This window comes from Anopheles coustani, chromosome 3 (genome assembly GCF_943734705.1).
Source record: "Anopheles coustani chromosome 3, idAnoCousDA_361_x.2, whole genome shotgun sequence".
NCBI lineage: Eukaryota > Metazoa > Arthropoda > Insecta > Diptera > Culicidae > Anopheles > Anopheles coustani.
Window position 1 is genome coordinate 73,170,498 of NC_071288.1, and position 16,170 is coordinate 73,186,667.

General features: G+C 44.8%; 4 protein-coding genes across 4 annotated transcripts; 2 read left to right on the forward strand and 2 right to left on the reverse strand.

The window, feature by feature from the left end:
* The first annotated feature begins 91 nt into the window (after nt 1-91).
* LOC131272219 (protein RER1) lies at nt 92-3,131 on the forward strand. The gene is made up of 5 exons (XM_058273880.1): nt 92-526; nt 591-996; nt 1,133-1,334; nt 1,397-1,614; nt 1,687-3,131. The coding sequence occupies exons 2-5, from the start codon at nt 925-927 to the stop codon at nt 1,759-1,761; spliced, it is 567 nt and encodes a 188-aa protein (XP_058129863.1). The 5' UTR covers nt 92-526; nt 591-924; the 3' UTR covers nt 1,762-3,131.
* Nucleotides 3,132-3,669: 538 nt separating this feature from the next.
* On the reverse strand, nt 3,670-4,943 carry LOC131272214 (cytosolic Fe-S cluster assembly factor NUBP1 homolog). Its single transcript, XM_058273874.1, has one exon. The coding sequence runs from the start codon at nt 4,869-4,871 to the stop codon at nt 3,897-3,899; it is 975 nt and encodes a 324-aa protein (XP_058129857.1). The 5' UTR covers nt 4,872-4,943; the 3' UTR covers nt 3,670-3,896.
* Nucleotides 4,944-5,012: 69 nt separating this feature from the next.
* Nucleotides 5,013-8,577, forward strand: LOC131272210 (DNA ligase 1). The gene is made up of 5 exons (XM_058273870.1): nt 5,013-5,155; nt 5,227-5,346; nt 5,650-5,820; nt 5,884-6,297; nt 6,380-8,577. Exons 1-5 carry the CDS (start codon nt 5,136-5,138, stop codon nt 8,277-8,279), a joined length of 2,625 nt encoding a protein of 874 aa, XP_058129853.1. The 5' UTR covers nt 5,013-5,135; the 3' UTR covers nt 8,280-8,577.
* Nucleotides 8,578-9,339: 762 nt separating this feature from the next.
* LOC131272215 (GATA zinc finger domain-containing protein 1) lies at nt 9,340-10,702 on the reverse strand. The gene is made up of 2 exons (XM_058273875.1): nt 10,152-10,702; nt 9,340-10,085 (listed from the first exon to the last, which is right to left on the reverse strand). Exons 1-2 carry the CDS (start codon nt 10,683-10,685, stop codon nt 9,705-9,707), a joined length of 915 nt encoding a protein of 304 aa, XP_058129858.1. The 5' UTR covers nt 10,686-10,702; the 3' UTR covers nt 9,340-9,704.
* Between the last annotated feature and the right edge of the window lie 5,468 nt (nt 10,703-16,170).

Genomic DNA, 16,170 nt, shown 5'->3' on the forward strand with positions numbered 1-16,170 from the left:
ACACTCGACCCGAGAGTGTATCTCCATGTAGATTGACGTGGTTGTCCAACTGCTCGTGTGGTGGTGTTGGTGGTGACGGTCATCACTTTTTTCATAATTCCTCGAATATTGCGGAGCCGAAACGAGCTGTAATTGTTTGCAAAATATTCCATCGATACGGATAAATTCGACTGTTTCTGGAGTGGCAGCCGATACTTGGGAGTTTCTAGTCCCTGTCGGTGCGGAAAGGTGCAAGGCCGGTCGGAATACGCTATGTAACAGACCGAAAGTGAAGTACCTAGGTTGAAACCGCACCAGTGTACGGCATATTATTTTTTCATCCTCGGTCTAATCAGTTTCGGTTTAATATTCGTTCACCCTATGAGTTAGTTGTGTGGCTTCAAGCGTGTGACGATAAGCGTTTAATGATTAGATCTTAGTTGCTTTTCATACCGATGCTCGATCTCCGTTGGATGCGCTGATTGTATTCATTTGTATTTGCGGACTTACGTTTCCACTAGCGGAATATTGTCCACATCAAATTTGGGTAAGTTTCGCAAATGTCGTCCTTACTTCGGTACTATTTACGGAAAACATCTTTCACATTACAGGTCACGATAGTAACTTTGCCGTGCGTGTGCTTATCATCCAACCAACGCATCAAACGTCACGCCATATAATTGGATTAAGTCGGTGACAGTAAGAACCATTGGAATATCAAAACTCACCCACATTCAAGGCAGCTTATTTAACTTGGAACAAGTTAAACATTGCGAAGGGTCATCATCCAAGTGTGCTATACAGTTTATATTATTCCCGGTCATTGCGCGATCAATTTGTGATCTAATAACAAGCGATTGATTTCGCTTGCCGGATCGAATAGCGTTGGCGTAGATTGTAGTTCGTCGTAGCAACATTGCACCGGACGCAACATTGTGACCAAACATGATGAACGAAGAATCCTCCTCACCGTCGAGCAGTAATGTGGTAGTACAGCTTTTCAAGCGGCTAGGCCAGGTAACATCCACTAAGGCCAGTGTTATTTACTTAATAATCACGATCAGATTCGAGAACTTTCCAATGATTGCATCAGTCATTTTATATAGTCAGCTTTATTCTAAATATGTTTTTCCATCCTGCCCTTTTCGTTTAGCTTTATCAACTTCAGCTGGATAAATGGACGCCACACACGAAGGTGCGGTGGGCGGCGGCGCTCGGTTTGGTCGGATTGTTCCTTCTGCGGGTGTTCACCAAACAGGGCTGGTACATCGTCACGTACGCGCTCGGCATTTACCACCTGAATCTTTTTATCGCTTTCCTAACGCCGAAAATCGATCCAGCGCTCGATTTGGACGGTGAGTGAATATTAGTTCTCGTTTGTGCCAACGATATTAAATGGTTTTATTTTTGTTTTCAGATGATCAAGGGCCGGAGCTGCCAACAAAATCGAACGAAGAGTTTCGACCATTCATCCGGCGGTTACCGGAGTTTAAGTTTTGGTACGCCATCAGCAAAAGCACGGTGATCGGGATCATCTGTACCTTCTTCGAGATGTTCAATGTGCCGGTCTTTTGGCCAATCCTCTTGCTTTACTTCGCGGTGCTGTTCTGTATTACGATGAAGCGGCAAATTAAAGTACGTCTGGTGCAACCCGCGATGATTGAACTGAAATCACTAATGGATTCATTTCTTTCCCTCCCCTTCCAGCACATGATCAAGTATCGATATCTCCCCTTCACTCACAGTAAGCCCCGCTACCAGCCGGTGGCGACGGAAAAGTGACAATTAAAAGCACAAACTCTACCAGCATCGTTGTCCTCGTCGTCCTCGTCCTCGCTGGCGTCCGTCGGTAGTGCACCGACCGCAGGACCCTCTGCGGCTGCCGTTGCTCCTTCGGTGATTGCGCCCGTTCACCCGCCTGCGGTGGCCGGTCTACCATCGTCGTCGGTCCCATCGGCATCGGTAAAAACCGTCTAGAAAAGGAAGAAAAAAAAAGTGGAAAGAAGGGAGTGTGAAGCAAATCGTGCGCGGATCGTCACAGAACTATTACATTCACCGGGAACCGGGGTGGTGGTGTGCAAAGATCGACGCACCACCGTCCGTCATGTCGTCAGGGCAATCACTGTACAAGGCGCCCTTTCTTTAAAGAAAACCTCCAACACGTACCTCCACCAGCGGGAGGATTCTGTTATATGCCTTCTTCATCTATATTTTTCACTTTTATACTATTCATACGTTACAAACACTAAACATCTTTTAAATTGCTCTTTATTATTTCATTTTAGAGAACATGGTTTCGTTCCCTTCTTGAATCTGTGAAAAAGCGCGATCCTCGTTTCGTTCCTTTTTATTTCCGTTTTTTTTTTACTTTTCCGACCAATGACGCAGTGAGGGGACAAACGCGAGAAAATCAGCAACACCGAACTGGTATTGATTTGTGCTTACATCGTAGCGAAATGTTAAGTTTAAGTGTCGATGCAATCTTATGTTTTCCCTTCTGGTGTAAATGAAGAACTAGGCTTTCCTGTTTCCTTCCTATTTGTTTGGAAATTTGGTTGTTGTTTGTGTTAGCAGTAAACCCGCGTACGCGTGCCGTAACTCTTTTGCTAAGTAAATTTTAACACCCAGCTCGTTCAAAAACCCTAATGTGGCATCTCTTTGGGAGAGCGGAAGTTTTTCCGACAAATTACAAAATGGAAACATACTAGAATCGTCGACACTAGGCAATCGAACCAAAAATGATAACCTTTTGATGAACATTTAAAAAATGGAAAGCAAAGCAAATAAGAGACATCGAACAGTTAACATAGGAAAATTATATTATTTCTTACGGATTATGGTTATTTTCATGTAATTATTATTTGCTAGGATCACTATTACTCTCCTATCGTCGTCTTAGGTATGTTCAAGTATTTTTTGTGTTTATTTTGGCATTCAATCCAAAAACCGAAAGAGCTTATACTCCACATCAGCTTTCCCACCATCAAACTATTCACAGTTTCCTAATTCTCGATGTTAGTTTCACAGAATTATTTCATGTGCGGTGAGTGTGCTTTAGCCACTCATCATAAGATTGGGCATGTTTCTTTCTTAATACTCTGACAATAGAGCGAAAAAGTCTTTGCCGCAAGATAAAACTACCTATCGGGGGACGAGACAAAGAACCGTTAGCCATAAGCAGCAGTCCAGTTATCTAGAAAGAAAGCAAACCACCACAATAGATAAGGGAAGGGCCATCTTATTCATATCGTCAAAATGGGTAATCACCAGCGACGGACAAAAGCACCACTGAGCGCTTTGAGGAGAAGCAGTTCTCCGGGGTGTGTTTTTCTTCGTGCCGTGTCGTGGTCCGTTAGTTTTGTTTATTTAATTTTAGGATATCGTATGCAGATAGAATCGAGAACTTAATAAATATGCAATCTAAAAGTTAAGTGACACATTTGAGCTACAGGAAGGTAACGTCGATAATGGATTAGATAGCGTCGATTACTTGCAATTAAACAGATTTAATCATTTATTTTACCCTTTTCCCAAGACATTGAAGAAGTTTATCTTGATTCACATTCATTATGTTTCGCTTTAGATTAATTTCCGTTGGAGTGCAGTGGTTCTTTGATAAATCGGAGAATTAAAGAAAAAGGAAGACCCTGGTTCCAGGAATTATTTTCCACGCGTGTGGACGCACTGATTACGGGAGTATAGGATGCAAATCATTGTCCAAATTTACCGACTGCAAACATGTTCGGAGGGGATCTTTAGGAAGGATTTTGTAAGCAATGTAATCGTAATGGGATGGAAGAGAGGAGAACAGAGAATAACGTCTTGGTGAATTCCTGAAGCAAAACACACGTATAACCAAATAATAAAGATTCAAAAAAATAATCAATCCTATTGGTTTTTAAATCTCTCCTTTATTGCTATTGTTTGTTGTTTTCTTCGAAAAACTGTTGCACCTTCGTGACGACTTCATCGAGCGCCTTTACTGCCGGGCTCGAAGGAAACTCGGTGATAAAATCCTTTCCCTCGTCGCAACACTTGGTCAGCCGGGGATCGAGCGGAAGCTTCCCCAGGTAGGGTACTTCCATTTCCGTGCACATCTGTTCGGCGCCCCCCGTGCGGGCAGGGAAAATCGTCGACTCGGTCGTACACTTTGGGCACACGAACCCGCTCATGTTCTCAACGACTCCGACCACCGGAATGGCAAGCTTCTTGCAGAAAGAAATCTCCTTCCGGACGTCCAGCAGTGCGACCTCCTGCGGCGTGGTGACCAGTATAGCGCCCCACGAGCCGTCCGTTCCCTTGAGGAACGTCGTGGCCGACAGATGTTCGTCCGAGGTGCCGGGCGGTGTATCCAGCAGCAGATAGTCCAGCTGGCCCCAATCGACCTCGGTGAGAAACTGTCGAATCATGCCGTTCTTTTTCGGACCCCGCCAGATGATGGCATCGTCCGGGCTGCCGAGCAGGAATCCAATCGACATCAGGCTCAAATTGTCCTCGATGTACACCGGCGACCAGCCGGAACCGGACTGGTGTACCTGCTCTCCGAGTACGCCGAGTACGCGCGGCTGTGACGGTCCGCAAATGTCGATGTCGAGCACGCCGAAGTTTTGATCCGGGCTGCGGTGTGCCATTGCACGGGACAGCAGAGCGGTTACGGTACTTTTGCCAACGCCCCCCTTCCCGGACAGCACCAGCAGTTTGTTGCGCACATCGGCAAGTTTTTCTTTCACCAGTGCGATGGCCGGATCGGGACCCTTCGGTCCGGTGGAGCATAGCTGTTGGTTAGGACAACCGGCACAGGCCGATGCTTTTCCGGCATCTTCACTCTGTGTTCCGGGACAATGCGCTGGGGCGTCACTGGGCACGTTCGTGGTCGTCGTAGTGTTGCTCATCTTTGGAACGGGAATGATTAAAACACAGCTTATAACGATGATGAAACAGAAAAAAACACGATCGAGTAGGTTTCGCCACACGATGCAAAACAATAACAACTCATCACAGCTGATGATAACTGTCAAAGTGACAATTGGAATGCTGGCGGCTTGTGGCGCGCAAAAATGGCTGTTTCGGTGTTTACGTCGGCATCGTCATCCGTTGTCGAACTTCCTTCAGCTGCGCGTCGGTATCGTGTGTGAATCTTTCATTCGTGTAAAGTCATGTCGCAAAAGTCCATCCTGTGAGTCGTGGATATTATCGCAAGTTGTTCCAGTTTTCTCTATAACTTCCGTATAATATCTCTCCTTGCAGCTCGTTTTTTAGTAAACAAAACGCCAAAACCTCTCCGGCAGGCGAAAAATCGTCATCGGCAGCTGTAAAAACCGAGCCCGAAAAGGACGCAGAAAACAACAACCACTTGGAGGAAGAAAAGTATGTATCTCTCTGGCATACGCACTTGTAAATTCACAACACTGAAATAAGTGTGCTTCTGCAGCAAACTGTTCGGATAGTTGTAGAAGCGCTACCCCAAGATCCGGCCAAGATGCTGTTGCGCAATGTAGCAAACCGATTGCACTTTTGCCTCAACATTCACTTTTGCCACCGTACACTCGGTTATACGTTCGGTGGCAACATGCTGCGGACATTTCCTTCCCAATATCTTTCCGTAAACGTAGCATTGAGTAATGGCGTTTCTCTTTATCGTTCCATCCATCGACCGTTTGTCGCTTGCAGTGCAAAGTTGGAGGCAAACCAGCGCAACAATGTCCCCGGGGGAGAGGACAGCGCATCGAACTCGCCGGTTAAAATGTCCAAAGGGTCCAAGCGGAAAAGAGTGATGTCGTCCAGCGAAAGTGAAGATGAAACGGCTAGCAAAGCAAAATCATCTCCGAAGGCGAAAAAGAGGTACGTTTTGAAAAAGGCTTTCATATTGATCATCCTCCTGAAAGTTTTGTCGTTAATCAACAGCTCACCGGAGGTGGCCAAGTCCAGTGAGAAGAAACCCACCCCAACCAAGTCTCCCAAGAAGGAACCTGTAGAGAAAGCAAAGCCTACTTCAAAGAAGGGAAAAGAGAAATCAACCCCAAAAACAGCTCGCGACAGCAAACCTGCAACGGAAAATGGATCGAAAAATGCATCACCCCTATCCCCAGGTGGTAAAATATCACCGAAAAAGGAAAAGGAATCGCCCTCGAAAAGCGAATCTACCAGCAAACCGGCGAAGGTGGCTACACACAGCTTTTTTACTGTAGTCAAGAAGGAATCGGATGGGACAAGCAGTAGCGCCGCAGGGGATGAAAGTAAAGGTGATGGGACCAGCTACGATCCAGGCAAGAAAAACTATCATCCTATCAAGGATGCGTTTTGGAAGAAAGGAGATCGGTGAGTGTACTTTTTTTTTACTTTAGGATAAACTTACGGTCTATCGGTTGATATTGGATTATACATCTCTTCCATTCTACAGCGTTCCATACTTAGCTCTCGCGCGAACATTCCAAGTGATCGAGGAAACGAGTGGCAGATTGCGCATGATCGAAATTCTGTCCAATTACTTCCGCTCTGTCATCCTCCTCAGCCCGTCGGATTTGCTCGCCAGTGTGTACCTGTGCCTGAACCAGCTTGCACCGGCCTACGAAGGTGTGGAGCTGGGCATTGCCGAGTTTTCCCTCATGAAAGCGATCGCCCAGAGTACGGGCCGTAGTCTGGCGCAGATTAAAGCAGACGCTCAGTCGACGGGTGATCTCGGCCTGGTGGCGGAACAGTCGAAAAGCAGCCAGCGAATGATGTTCCGCCCGGCACCGCTTACCGTGGAGACGGTGTTTACGAAGTTGCGCGAGATCGCTCGCATGACCGGTACGGCATCGATCGCCAAGAAGATGGATAAAATTCAGTCGATGTTTGTTGCCTGCCGGCACTCGGAGTCACGCTTTGTCATTCGTTCGCTGGCGGGTAAGCTACGCATCGGGCTGGCCGAACAGTCGTTGCTGCAGGCGCTTGCACAAGCGTGTGCCTACACTCCGCCCCACCTGAATCCGCCCGTGGTGAATGCGCTATCCGGAGAAGGGGATACGCGCAGCAAGGCACGCGTGGATGAAATCGCCCTTACGCTCAAGACGGTTTACTGCCAGTGTCCGAACTATAATCAGATTGTACCGGTGCTGCTGGAGCACGGTATCGATGAGCTGGTCGAGCGGTGTCCCATGCGTCCGGGCACTCCACTTAAGCCGATGCTGGCCCACCCGACAAAGGGCGTTCAGGAGGTGCTGCAGCGCTTCGATGGGATCGATTTTACGTGCGAGTGGAAGTACGATGGCGAGCGAGCACAGATTCACCTCCTTCCCGATGGGTCCGTGCAGATTTTTAGCCGCAACCAGGAGAATAACACGAGCAAGTACCCGGACATCATCGCACGGCTCGAGCTGACGCGCACGGACAAGGTGGAAAGTGCCATTCTGGATTGTGAGGCGGTCGCGTGGGATCCGGAGAAGCAACAGATCCTCCCGTTTCAAGTGCTGAGCACGCGCAAACGAAAGGACGCGAACGAGGCGGACATCAAGGTGCAGGTGTGTGTGTTTATGTTCGACCTGCTCTACCTCAACGGGAAACCGCTGGTCGAGAAACCGTTTCAAACGCGCCGTGAGCAACTCTATGAACATTTTCGCCCGGTCGAGGGTCAGTGGAAGTACGCCACCTGCCTCGACACGAACGATCTGGACGAACTGCAGCGTTTCCTCGAGGAAGCCGTACGGGGCAACTGTGAGGGATTGATGGTGAAAACGCTGCAGCGTGACGCTACGTACGAGATTGCCAAGCGCTCGCGCAATTGGTTGAAGCTGAAGAAGGATTACCTCAGCGGGGTGGGCGATTCGCTCGATCTGGTCGTAATCGGTGGCTATCGGGGCCGGGGCAAGCGTACCGGCACGTACGGTGGCTTCCTGCTCGCCTGCTACGACGACGAGAACGAAGAGTATCAGACGATCTGCAAAATCGGTACCGGCTTCTCGGACGAGGATCTGCAGCGTCACACGGAGTTTCTGAATGGGCATGTTATACCGAAGCCCAAACCGTACTATCGTTACGAGCCCAACCTAGCGCCGGACGAGTGGTTTGAGGCGGTGCAGGTTTGGGAGGTACTGTGTGCCGATCTGTCGCTCAGTCCGGTTCATCAGGCTGCGATCGGCATCATCGATCCGGAGAAGGGTATTTCGCTGCGCTTTCCGCGCTTTATCCGCATACGGGACGATAAGGGAGCAACCGATGCGACCAATGCTCGCCAGGTGTCGGAGATGTACCTGAATCAGGATCAGATTAAAAATCAAGCGCAAGGCGGTGGTGGACGAGATGCCGAGGAAGATTTCTACTAAATGTAGTGCCTTGGTGAGTGCAGCAATTATTCAATGTTTCGTTTTAAATGTCAAATGTGTTTGTATTACTATAAATTTGTAACTGTATCATATTTCATGATGAAGTTACTAAAAATACAATTAAGTCAGACCATAGATTTTCAGATATTCTTGCTTTTAAATGTTTCTTTCTGTTGTGTGTCAAACCCCCTAAAACAATACATTTTATATCGAAATCATATTCATCTTTTGGGCGCACGAAATTTAATGTTTTATGCAGTGGAGTATTTAGCCGATACATATTTTGAATAAAAAAATATTTAAGTAATTTCTGAGGTTTTTTTTTTGTTTAACTTAGTTTCTGTTATAGAATTTTCAGAATCTTTCAACTACTTGTAATTTTGTAATTTGTAATTTTATTGAAATTCAACGGACCATATTTGGCCCCCTTGAAGCGTTTAAGTTAGTACAATACATAGCTTAATACTATTTACATCTAACGGGTGACCGGTTGCACCCCACGAATAGAAAACAAAAACGCGGATCTAGACATGTCAGGTTCAAAACGATCACAGACAGCATTAAATTCACGGCACATGACAAGAAACGGGTCTGAGGATCCAAAGCGGGTACGACGAACCTCAACGTCAAGTAGCGTTCTAGCACGGAGTGTTCTCGCAGGGACGTATAAACAGAGCCCCGAGAGAAGTTCCGGCGCGTCAATATGGTGGTCAAGTAGGCCTGCAACAAACAATCTCTGCGCGGTACAGTTACGTTGACTGAGCGAGTCGAGGCCAAGTAACGCGCATCGTCCATTATAGTCGACCGGGACACTCCAGGAGCGTAAGGCCAGCCGCGTAGCCTTTCGCTGGATCGACTCGAGGCGCGCCTGTGGACGCGAGCCCGACGGCCACCATACCACAGAAGCGTACTCCACGACAGACCGTACTAACGAGCAGTACAGCATCTTTATGGAGGCGGGATCGTCGAGCTCGCGTGTACTACTACAATAGAAACATTCGCTCGCGTGTACTACTACAATAGAAACATTCTGTATACTTAATAATATACATAGAATATTCAAACTCGAAAACAAACCGAATTGTACTCCAGTGCAGTAAAATCGCAAATATTATTTTTGCTAATTTTAATAATTCACCAACATCAATACTTTATTTCAGTTGTAGTTACTTTCAAAACCCAAAATCTCCGATGATGACTCGGCGGTAAACAGGTATGTTAAGTTACGTTTATGTTCTTAAAACAGAATCTTCTTATCAAACAAATTATTGGCAACAATTTGCAAACTAATCTCTACATTGTTATGAGTGAAAAGCAAATCCATTGAACGATACACTCGCGATTTTCCTATTGAAACTGCTCCTGTTCGTTGTTCATGCTGCTTTTACCTAATGCCAACTGATCATTTGGATTAGTCGTAAGCCATCACTTTTCATCGCCGTAATGCAGATGTGCAATGGAAGCCCAAACGAAGTTTCGATTATCGCGCTGTGTCGTATTGGTTGGCCCATATGTTTCCGGCCGAGGGAACGGGTCGTTCCGGTCGAGGTAATAACTGCTCGGTGCGTGCATTACAAACTTCACGTACGTAATTCGTCGTGGGCAGTCTTCGTCCGGTCCTATCTGGTAGGTGGCGGGGTCAAAACCTTCGTTCGGTGGTGGACTGGCGGTCGTAGGGATAAGCCACGTTAGTACCGCACTCTTCTCGTTGTACGTATCCACCAGGAGGCCTCGGATCTGTGCGTAGTAGGTATTATCTTTCGTATCAAGTAATGATACGATGTCTCCTATCTGGTACCAGGTGTCCTGGAGAATAATACAAAGTAAAATGTGACGAACCTTATACCATCAAATAATAGTTTCACAACTCACCTCGTGAAATAGTTTCTGAACCGATCTTGTTGAGGCCGTTTCTTGTGGCGTCCTTGTCGGAGGTTTCTTGAGCAAAGTACGTCTCGATTTGGCCTTGGTGTTGGGGTTTCCTCTGCTTGCCTTCGTTACCCGGCGCCGTATTGGTGTACGCGTTGGGCATGTTCGACGCCGCAAGCGTCGTGGCGATTGTAGATCCTGGGAGAATAGACCACCTTTCTCTCCTGTTTGCTCGTCGGGACCGTAGCTGTCGGCATTCGCAACAGCAGTAGCTTCTTCCTTTGCTATCGAGATCGTTTCGGCACTATTGATATCTCCATCCACTTCCATGGGACAGTGCGGATCTACGCTGGTTGTTGAAGCTGCTGGCACTGCCGTTGTTACCGGCAGTTCAGGTGTTCGTTCACGTACCGGCTCTAGCGGAGGATTAAGCTGAATGTCGTGGCAATCGAAACATATCGACCGTCGATCAAGTGTAAACCATTTCTGCGTCTCCAGAGTACCACAGATGGAACATTTTTGTATCTTCGGTGGCATCGCGTATAAGTTTCACTAAACGACGAGCTTGTGTTTTCAAAACAAACAAGTTAGCTTCCGAAGCAAAATGTCATGGTTGTCAGATGATAACTGCAAGCATCACAAAACAGAGCGTTGCGAGCATTGGAATATAAACATTTGTAAAGTGCCTACTGATTGTTAATACTTTTGAACCGCCAGATCTACAACCGCCTACCTGGGTAAATTTTGACCTTTTATTTTACAATTACTCCGAGTTGAACGACTCGAAAATACTGGAATGCCTCAACAAGTTTGCTGTCGTTCTGACGAAAATCTAATTTTTATTTTTATTCTAAGTATTCTTTTACACCATTTTCCAATGAAATTATCAGTATGTGGCCGCTCGGTTTTCTCTTATTCAAAACTTATATTGATAATATTCTTAATTTATCTAAGACACTCTATGCAGCCTTTTCAATGGAATGGATTCAAACCGGAGTCGAACCGGATCGTAACCGGATTCAACCCGGCGTCGAACAGAATCCAACCAGATTTAAATCGGAGTCAAACCGGAGTCGAACCGGAATCAAACGGAGTTGAACCGGAATCGAATCGGAGTCGAACAGGAATCGAACCGGATCCCGAAGTCGAACAAGATTCACCCGGATCTCGAAGTTGAACCGGAATTGAACCGGAACCGAACCGTAATCGAACCGGAATCGAACCAGAATCGAACTTGAATCAAACCGGAGTCAAACCAGAATCGTACCGAATTCAAACCGGAATCGAACCGGATTCAAATCTGAATCGGACCGAAATCGAACCGGAATCGAACCGGAGTCAAACCAGAATCGAATCGGAATCGAATCGGAGTCGAACCGGAATCGAAACGGAGTCTATGAACCGAACTAAATGACTAGTTGAAGCGACCTTCTGGTCTAAAGAACGTATTGACATTTTTCTTTGTACGTCGTTAAAGCCTCTTTTGCATTTTGGGGTCCAGCAGCACGGTCCGTGACCAGACCGAGGGTTCCAATAATGTTTAACTTGTTTTTTTTAATAATTTAATTTCTTAAGTGTTATTATGGTTATCAAAAATAACGTATGTTAATTAATAACCTAAGTCACATTGAATACAATTTTTCAAAAACATTTTTTAAACAAAAACATTTTTTTCCTCGGGGTCCGCGACAGCCGAACAGTAGCTCCGGTTAGAAAATCGGTCCATGAGCGCTGGGGCTCACCACCTCGACGGCGTGGGTTCGAATCCCAACCGAGACCGGATCCGCCCCTGTACGAGACTATCCACGTATAACAGGGAAACAGGTCTCGTAAGCCCTTAACGGGCAGGTATGACCAAGAGGTCGTCACGCCAAGAAGAAGAATACAATTTAAAAAAAAAGGACACTCCTAGGTTGAAACAAGCTTCTCACACAGTTACACTTTACGAGCTACTCTAAAGTATTCGACCAACGATCAAGCCTGGTTGCTAAAAAAATAATCCTATCTATTTTTATTTTATCTATCTGTTTTTTGTGTTATAGCTTACATGAGAGAAGAACATCAATTTTTATTGGTAGGTTATCGAAATCATACGGTCTAAATTTATGCCTAGTGAAATGAGGATAAAGTACATCTTGGATTTTATTACGTGACATTGTTAAACACTTATCATAGTTCTATCAATTTCATGAGAATGTCCGCTTTTTCCCACACACAGCACATTACAACATTGTTACTCCTTTTTTACCCCAGACCAAAACAATCCAAAAATCAATTTGTTGCTCGTAAAACTGGTCAATATTTACTATCCCACGGCACGGGGACAGTTTAAGCGAGTTTTCCACCCAATCACCGATCATCTTGGTGTGATGGAAAAGCGAAGCATGGTTTTATTCGCTTTACCACATCGTGCTGGTTCTTGTGTATTATCGCAATTTGATCGCCATCAAACAGAACAAACCAATTTTCCTAACCTACTCAAACACCGACCGACCGGGTCTAGGAGGATGTGGTTTGGTGCGAGGGTAAAACAACACGGTGTTGTTTAGTTTGTTATGACTTTTTTTTTTATTTTATACTATCCTTGCAAGGGGTTTCCTCACAGGGTCAATTGATGGCTTTTAACAATTACACCGTGGGGATATGGAGAATAAACAAATGACACCGAGTGGGTGGAAGGGTCGATTGTGTCACCGGACCCTAAACCTACCGGAAAGGTTAACAGGGCAGAATAAATGAATATACAATATAAAAAAAAACATTGTAAACATGAGTGTGCAATCTGCATGACATCGTCGGGTCACATGCTATATCCCTCGAGTTTGATCTCCTTCCGATGAGCGTGTCTGGTGGAAATGGAGTCATCCTACATAGGGCCGATACGATAAGGGATGGTCAATCTGGTGGGTGTGGATCCGATGCAGACAAAGCATTACAGGCTGTGGGTGAGATGGAAAGCGCATGATGACAACCGGAAAAGGCGAGAAAATGTAACAACGACACACTGCCGTAATCCTAGTAGTTTGTCTTTTTTTTTTTTGGTGACAAACTCTAAAAGCATGTACCGAGCGATGGCGTATGACGTGGCACGTGTTGTTGACTGCCTTCCTCTCGTTACTTGGTGTTTACTTTTTTATTGCCACGGTTCTCGACCCTTTATGCATCAATTCTCTCGAAAAGGGCGATCGGTCGATGGATCATCTTCAGGACGAGTTGACCGACAGATAAGAAAAAATCGTAAAATTAATGTATAAACCCTAAGTTTGGAATCTTTTAGTTCAATTTAAAAGAAAATATTTCAAATATCAAGCAGCCATATCCTAACAAAGTAGGTAAAAAGTTTAACATCATTGTTCGGTTCTTTTTTATAGCTTTGTGCCGTCATTCTGATTACAAGACAGATACAAACTCTCGAGGACTTCTTACAGTCCATTTATTACTTGCCCGATGTGGTCCTGCTATCGTCAGCGATTATGTCCATCATCCTGCTCGTCGTCTTATCGTTCTATTCAATAGAGTCGCAAATGATAACACACGAGAGGAAACATTGATTGCATATGAGAGAAAAAAGCACAATCTAGCTGTCGACGGGAGGAGAAAAAAGAAAAACACGCATGCACAAATGACGAGCCCGATGACCGTTATCGAAGGACAAAAAATATGTACCAGGACACAGGCACATACGTTATTGGGTCGGGTTTTGTGTGAGGACGGATGAGATCAGGACAAAATCGCTCACATGATTAGACCGTCAATGAAAGGGATCGTAATTTATGTGCCATCACACGGCCAGCGTATAACGTCGCCATAGTCCTTGGCTCGTTGGACGGCGTCTAAAGTGTCTTTTGTCCAGTGCTGTAGCTGGTTGAGTAACGGTTGGCCGAAAAAGGGCAAGGCGCTCACTTGGTGGAGCGTCATCGGTGCTAACGGACCGGAATTTATTGTTGTTCCGATTGGTTCGCTCCTCGCGTGTCCGTGGAGGACATTGAAGGACATTGCGAGGACCGATACGATGATGAAGAAGAGGGAGGAAAATCATTGAGTTGACAAAAAACGAACACACGACTTTGGCCGTCCATTTGGTTTGGCGGGCACGGTTGAACAGAAATCACTTTTTTCCGGTCTGTTTAATCAGACACATTCCGACAAGAATTTTTCTCTTGTTGGTCCGAACGTCATGCTCTTTTTTGTAGCTCACAATCGCAAATTGGATGGGTTTTACTTGTGCTGGTTATAATTAGAAATGTTTTTTGTAAAATTAAACAGATTAATTACAGTGAGTCTTTAAAAACTAGGTTTGTTCAATAAAATACAATATAATTTTACTAAAAGAGATAATTAATATTAAAAGGTATGTTCGGCAAAAAGTAAAAGGAAAAAAGAGAGCCTCAATGAAGAGCAATACATTACGAACAAAACAGTGGGAACATTCGCCAATGATCCTATTGGGTTTATTTCCTAAAAAAACTGAATAAATAAATAAATCGTCCTAAATTGACCCAATTCAATAACCTAATCGAATGCACCCCTAGTCCATAGTTTGACCCTTCCGGACGATTCGATCAACCCCTCGTAAAAATAAAAATGCATCCCATGCACACCAATTGATTTCCGCGACTCCTTTACACGCCCTCAACCGGCGTTGGAGAGGGATGTATTTTTTTTTTCTGTATATTTTGCAACATTTGCCAATCCATGCTGAAGACACTTCTTTGACTAATCGTCGTACGCGCGCTGGTTGGCAAAATAGTTTATGTGTGTGGCCTGCTTTCCATTGTTGTAGCAGTCGGACGGTCGTAATGCTCTCAGCGTCCCATTGGCCATTTATTTCATTCAGTGTTGACAGTCAACATATTTCATTATTTGCCTGATTTGCTGGCTTTGGAGACTAGCTATTTTTTTTTGTGTTGCTTAGCCATCTCGTTAGTTTTTTGCAGCAACTCTTTCCTCCTCCCATCAACTAGCAAGGTTCTTCACGACCATGCTTCTTTCTGAAAAAATAGCTGAAGACAAATATATTGTGCCGCGTGAGTCGGATGAATGACTAATTTATGGTACATTTACTCTAGGATCACGCATGAATTGTAATAACATTGTGCCTCCGTCAGACTGATGATTTTTTCCTTTTCTATCAGTTTCAAGTTAATCAACATGTTTTGATCCTTCTTCCCTGACATTCTTGGGAAGGTATTGTGTTTGTTGTTTGTTTTTTTGTGTGCTTTTTAGCTCTTTTGATAATTAGATCTATACTTTGTTAGTTTGTTTTGGATATTTTTATGTAAAGCATTTTTTTCATAAAGCACAGTTCATAAACATTATTGTATCCACTTATTACATGAAGGATATAGACTAGACTTATGTTTAAATCATATTTGGTGATAGCTGCTTAATTTTAAATGTGTCCTTAAAAAGACATAATTTTTTATCGAGGACCTTTTCCGTTCGAATAAAACATTTATGCATGAAGTATATTCTTCATCTGATTAATGATACAACGATTCTTATAAATCTATGATGATATGATAAAAGAATTGATAATTTTACAAATCAAAACAAGTTAAAGTAATTTCATTCCTTTGTCATATTTTCCAAATCTTTGTTTTTATAATATTCCGGCAAGTATTTCCTACGGTCTATGTATTTTGCCGGCTCCTTTTTTTTCTTATTTCTAAAAGACATGCATTGAATAAATCAGTTTCTTTAAAGCGTTTTCTTCCTTTGCTTTCAACTTGTAAAATCTCTTCCACCTTGTCTATCACACACGAAACCGCGAAGGACTTTCTCTCCATACCATTTAATATAGTGCCGACTAACAACTTGCATGACTTTTTCAATAGCTCTCTTCTACTCTCATCTAAGCCATGCACATGGCAGGCACGGTGGGGACTCGTTGGGGACGGGCGTATACGCCGGAGCAACGAATCCCCAAAATGGCTGACTTCCTTCCGGTGTGCTTCTGCGTCGTCGTGGCACTCACTCGTGGCAGGCACTTTGCCGAGTGCTTTTGATCCTTTGTCGAACG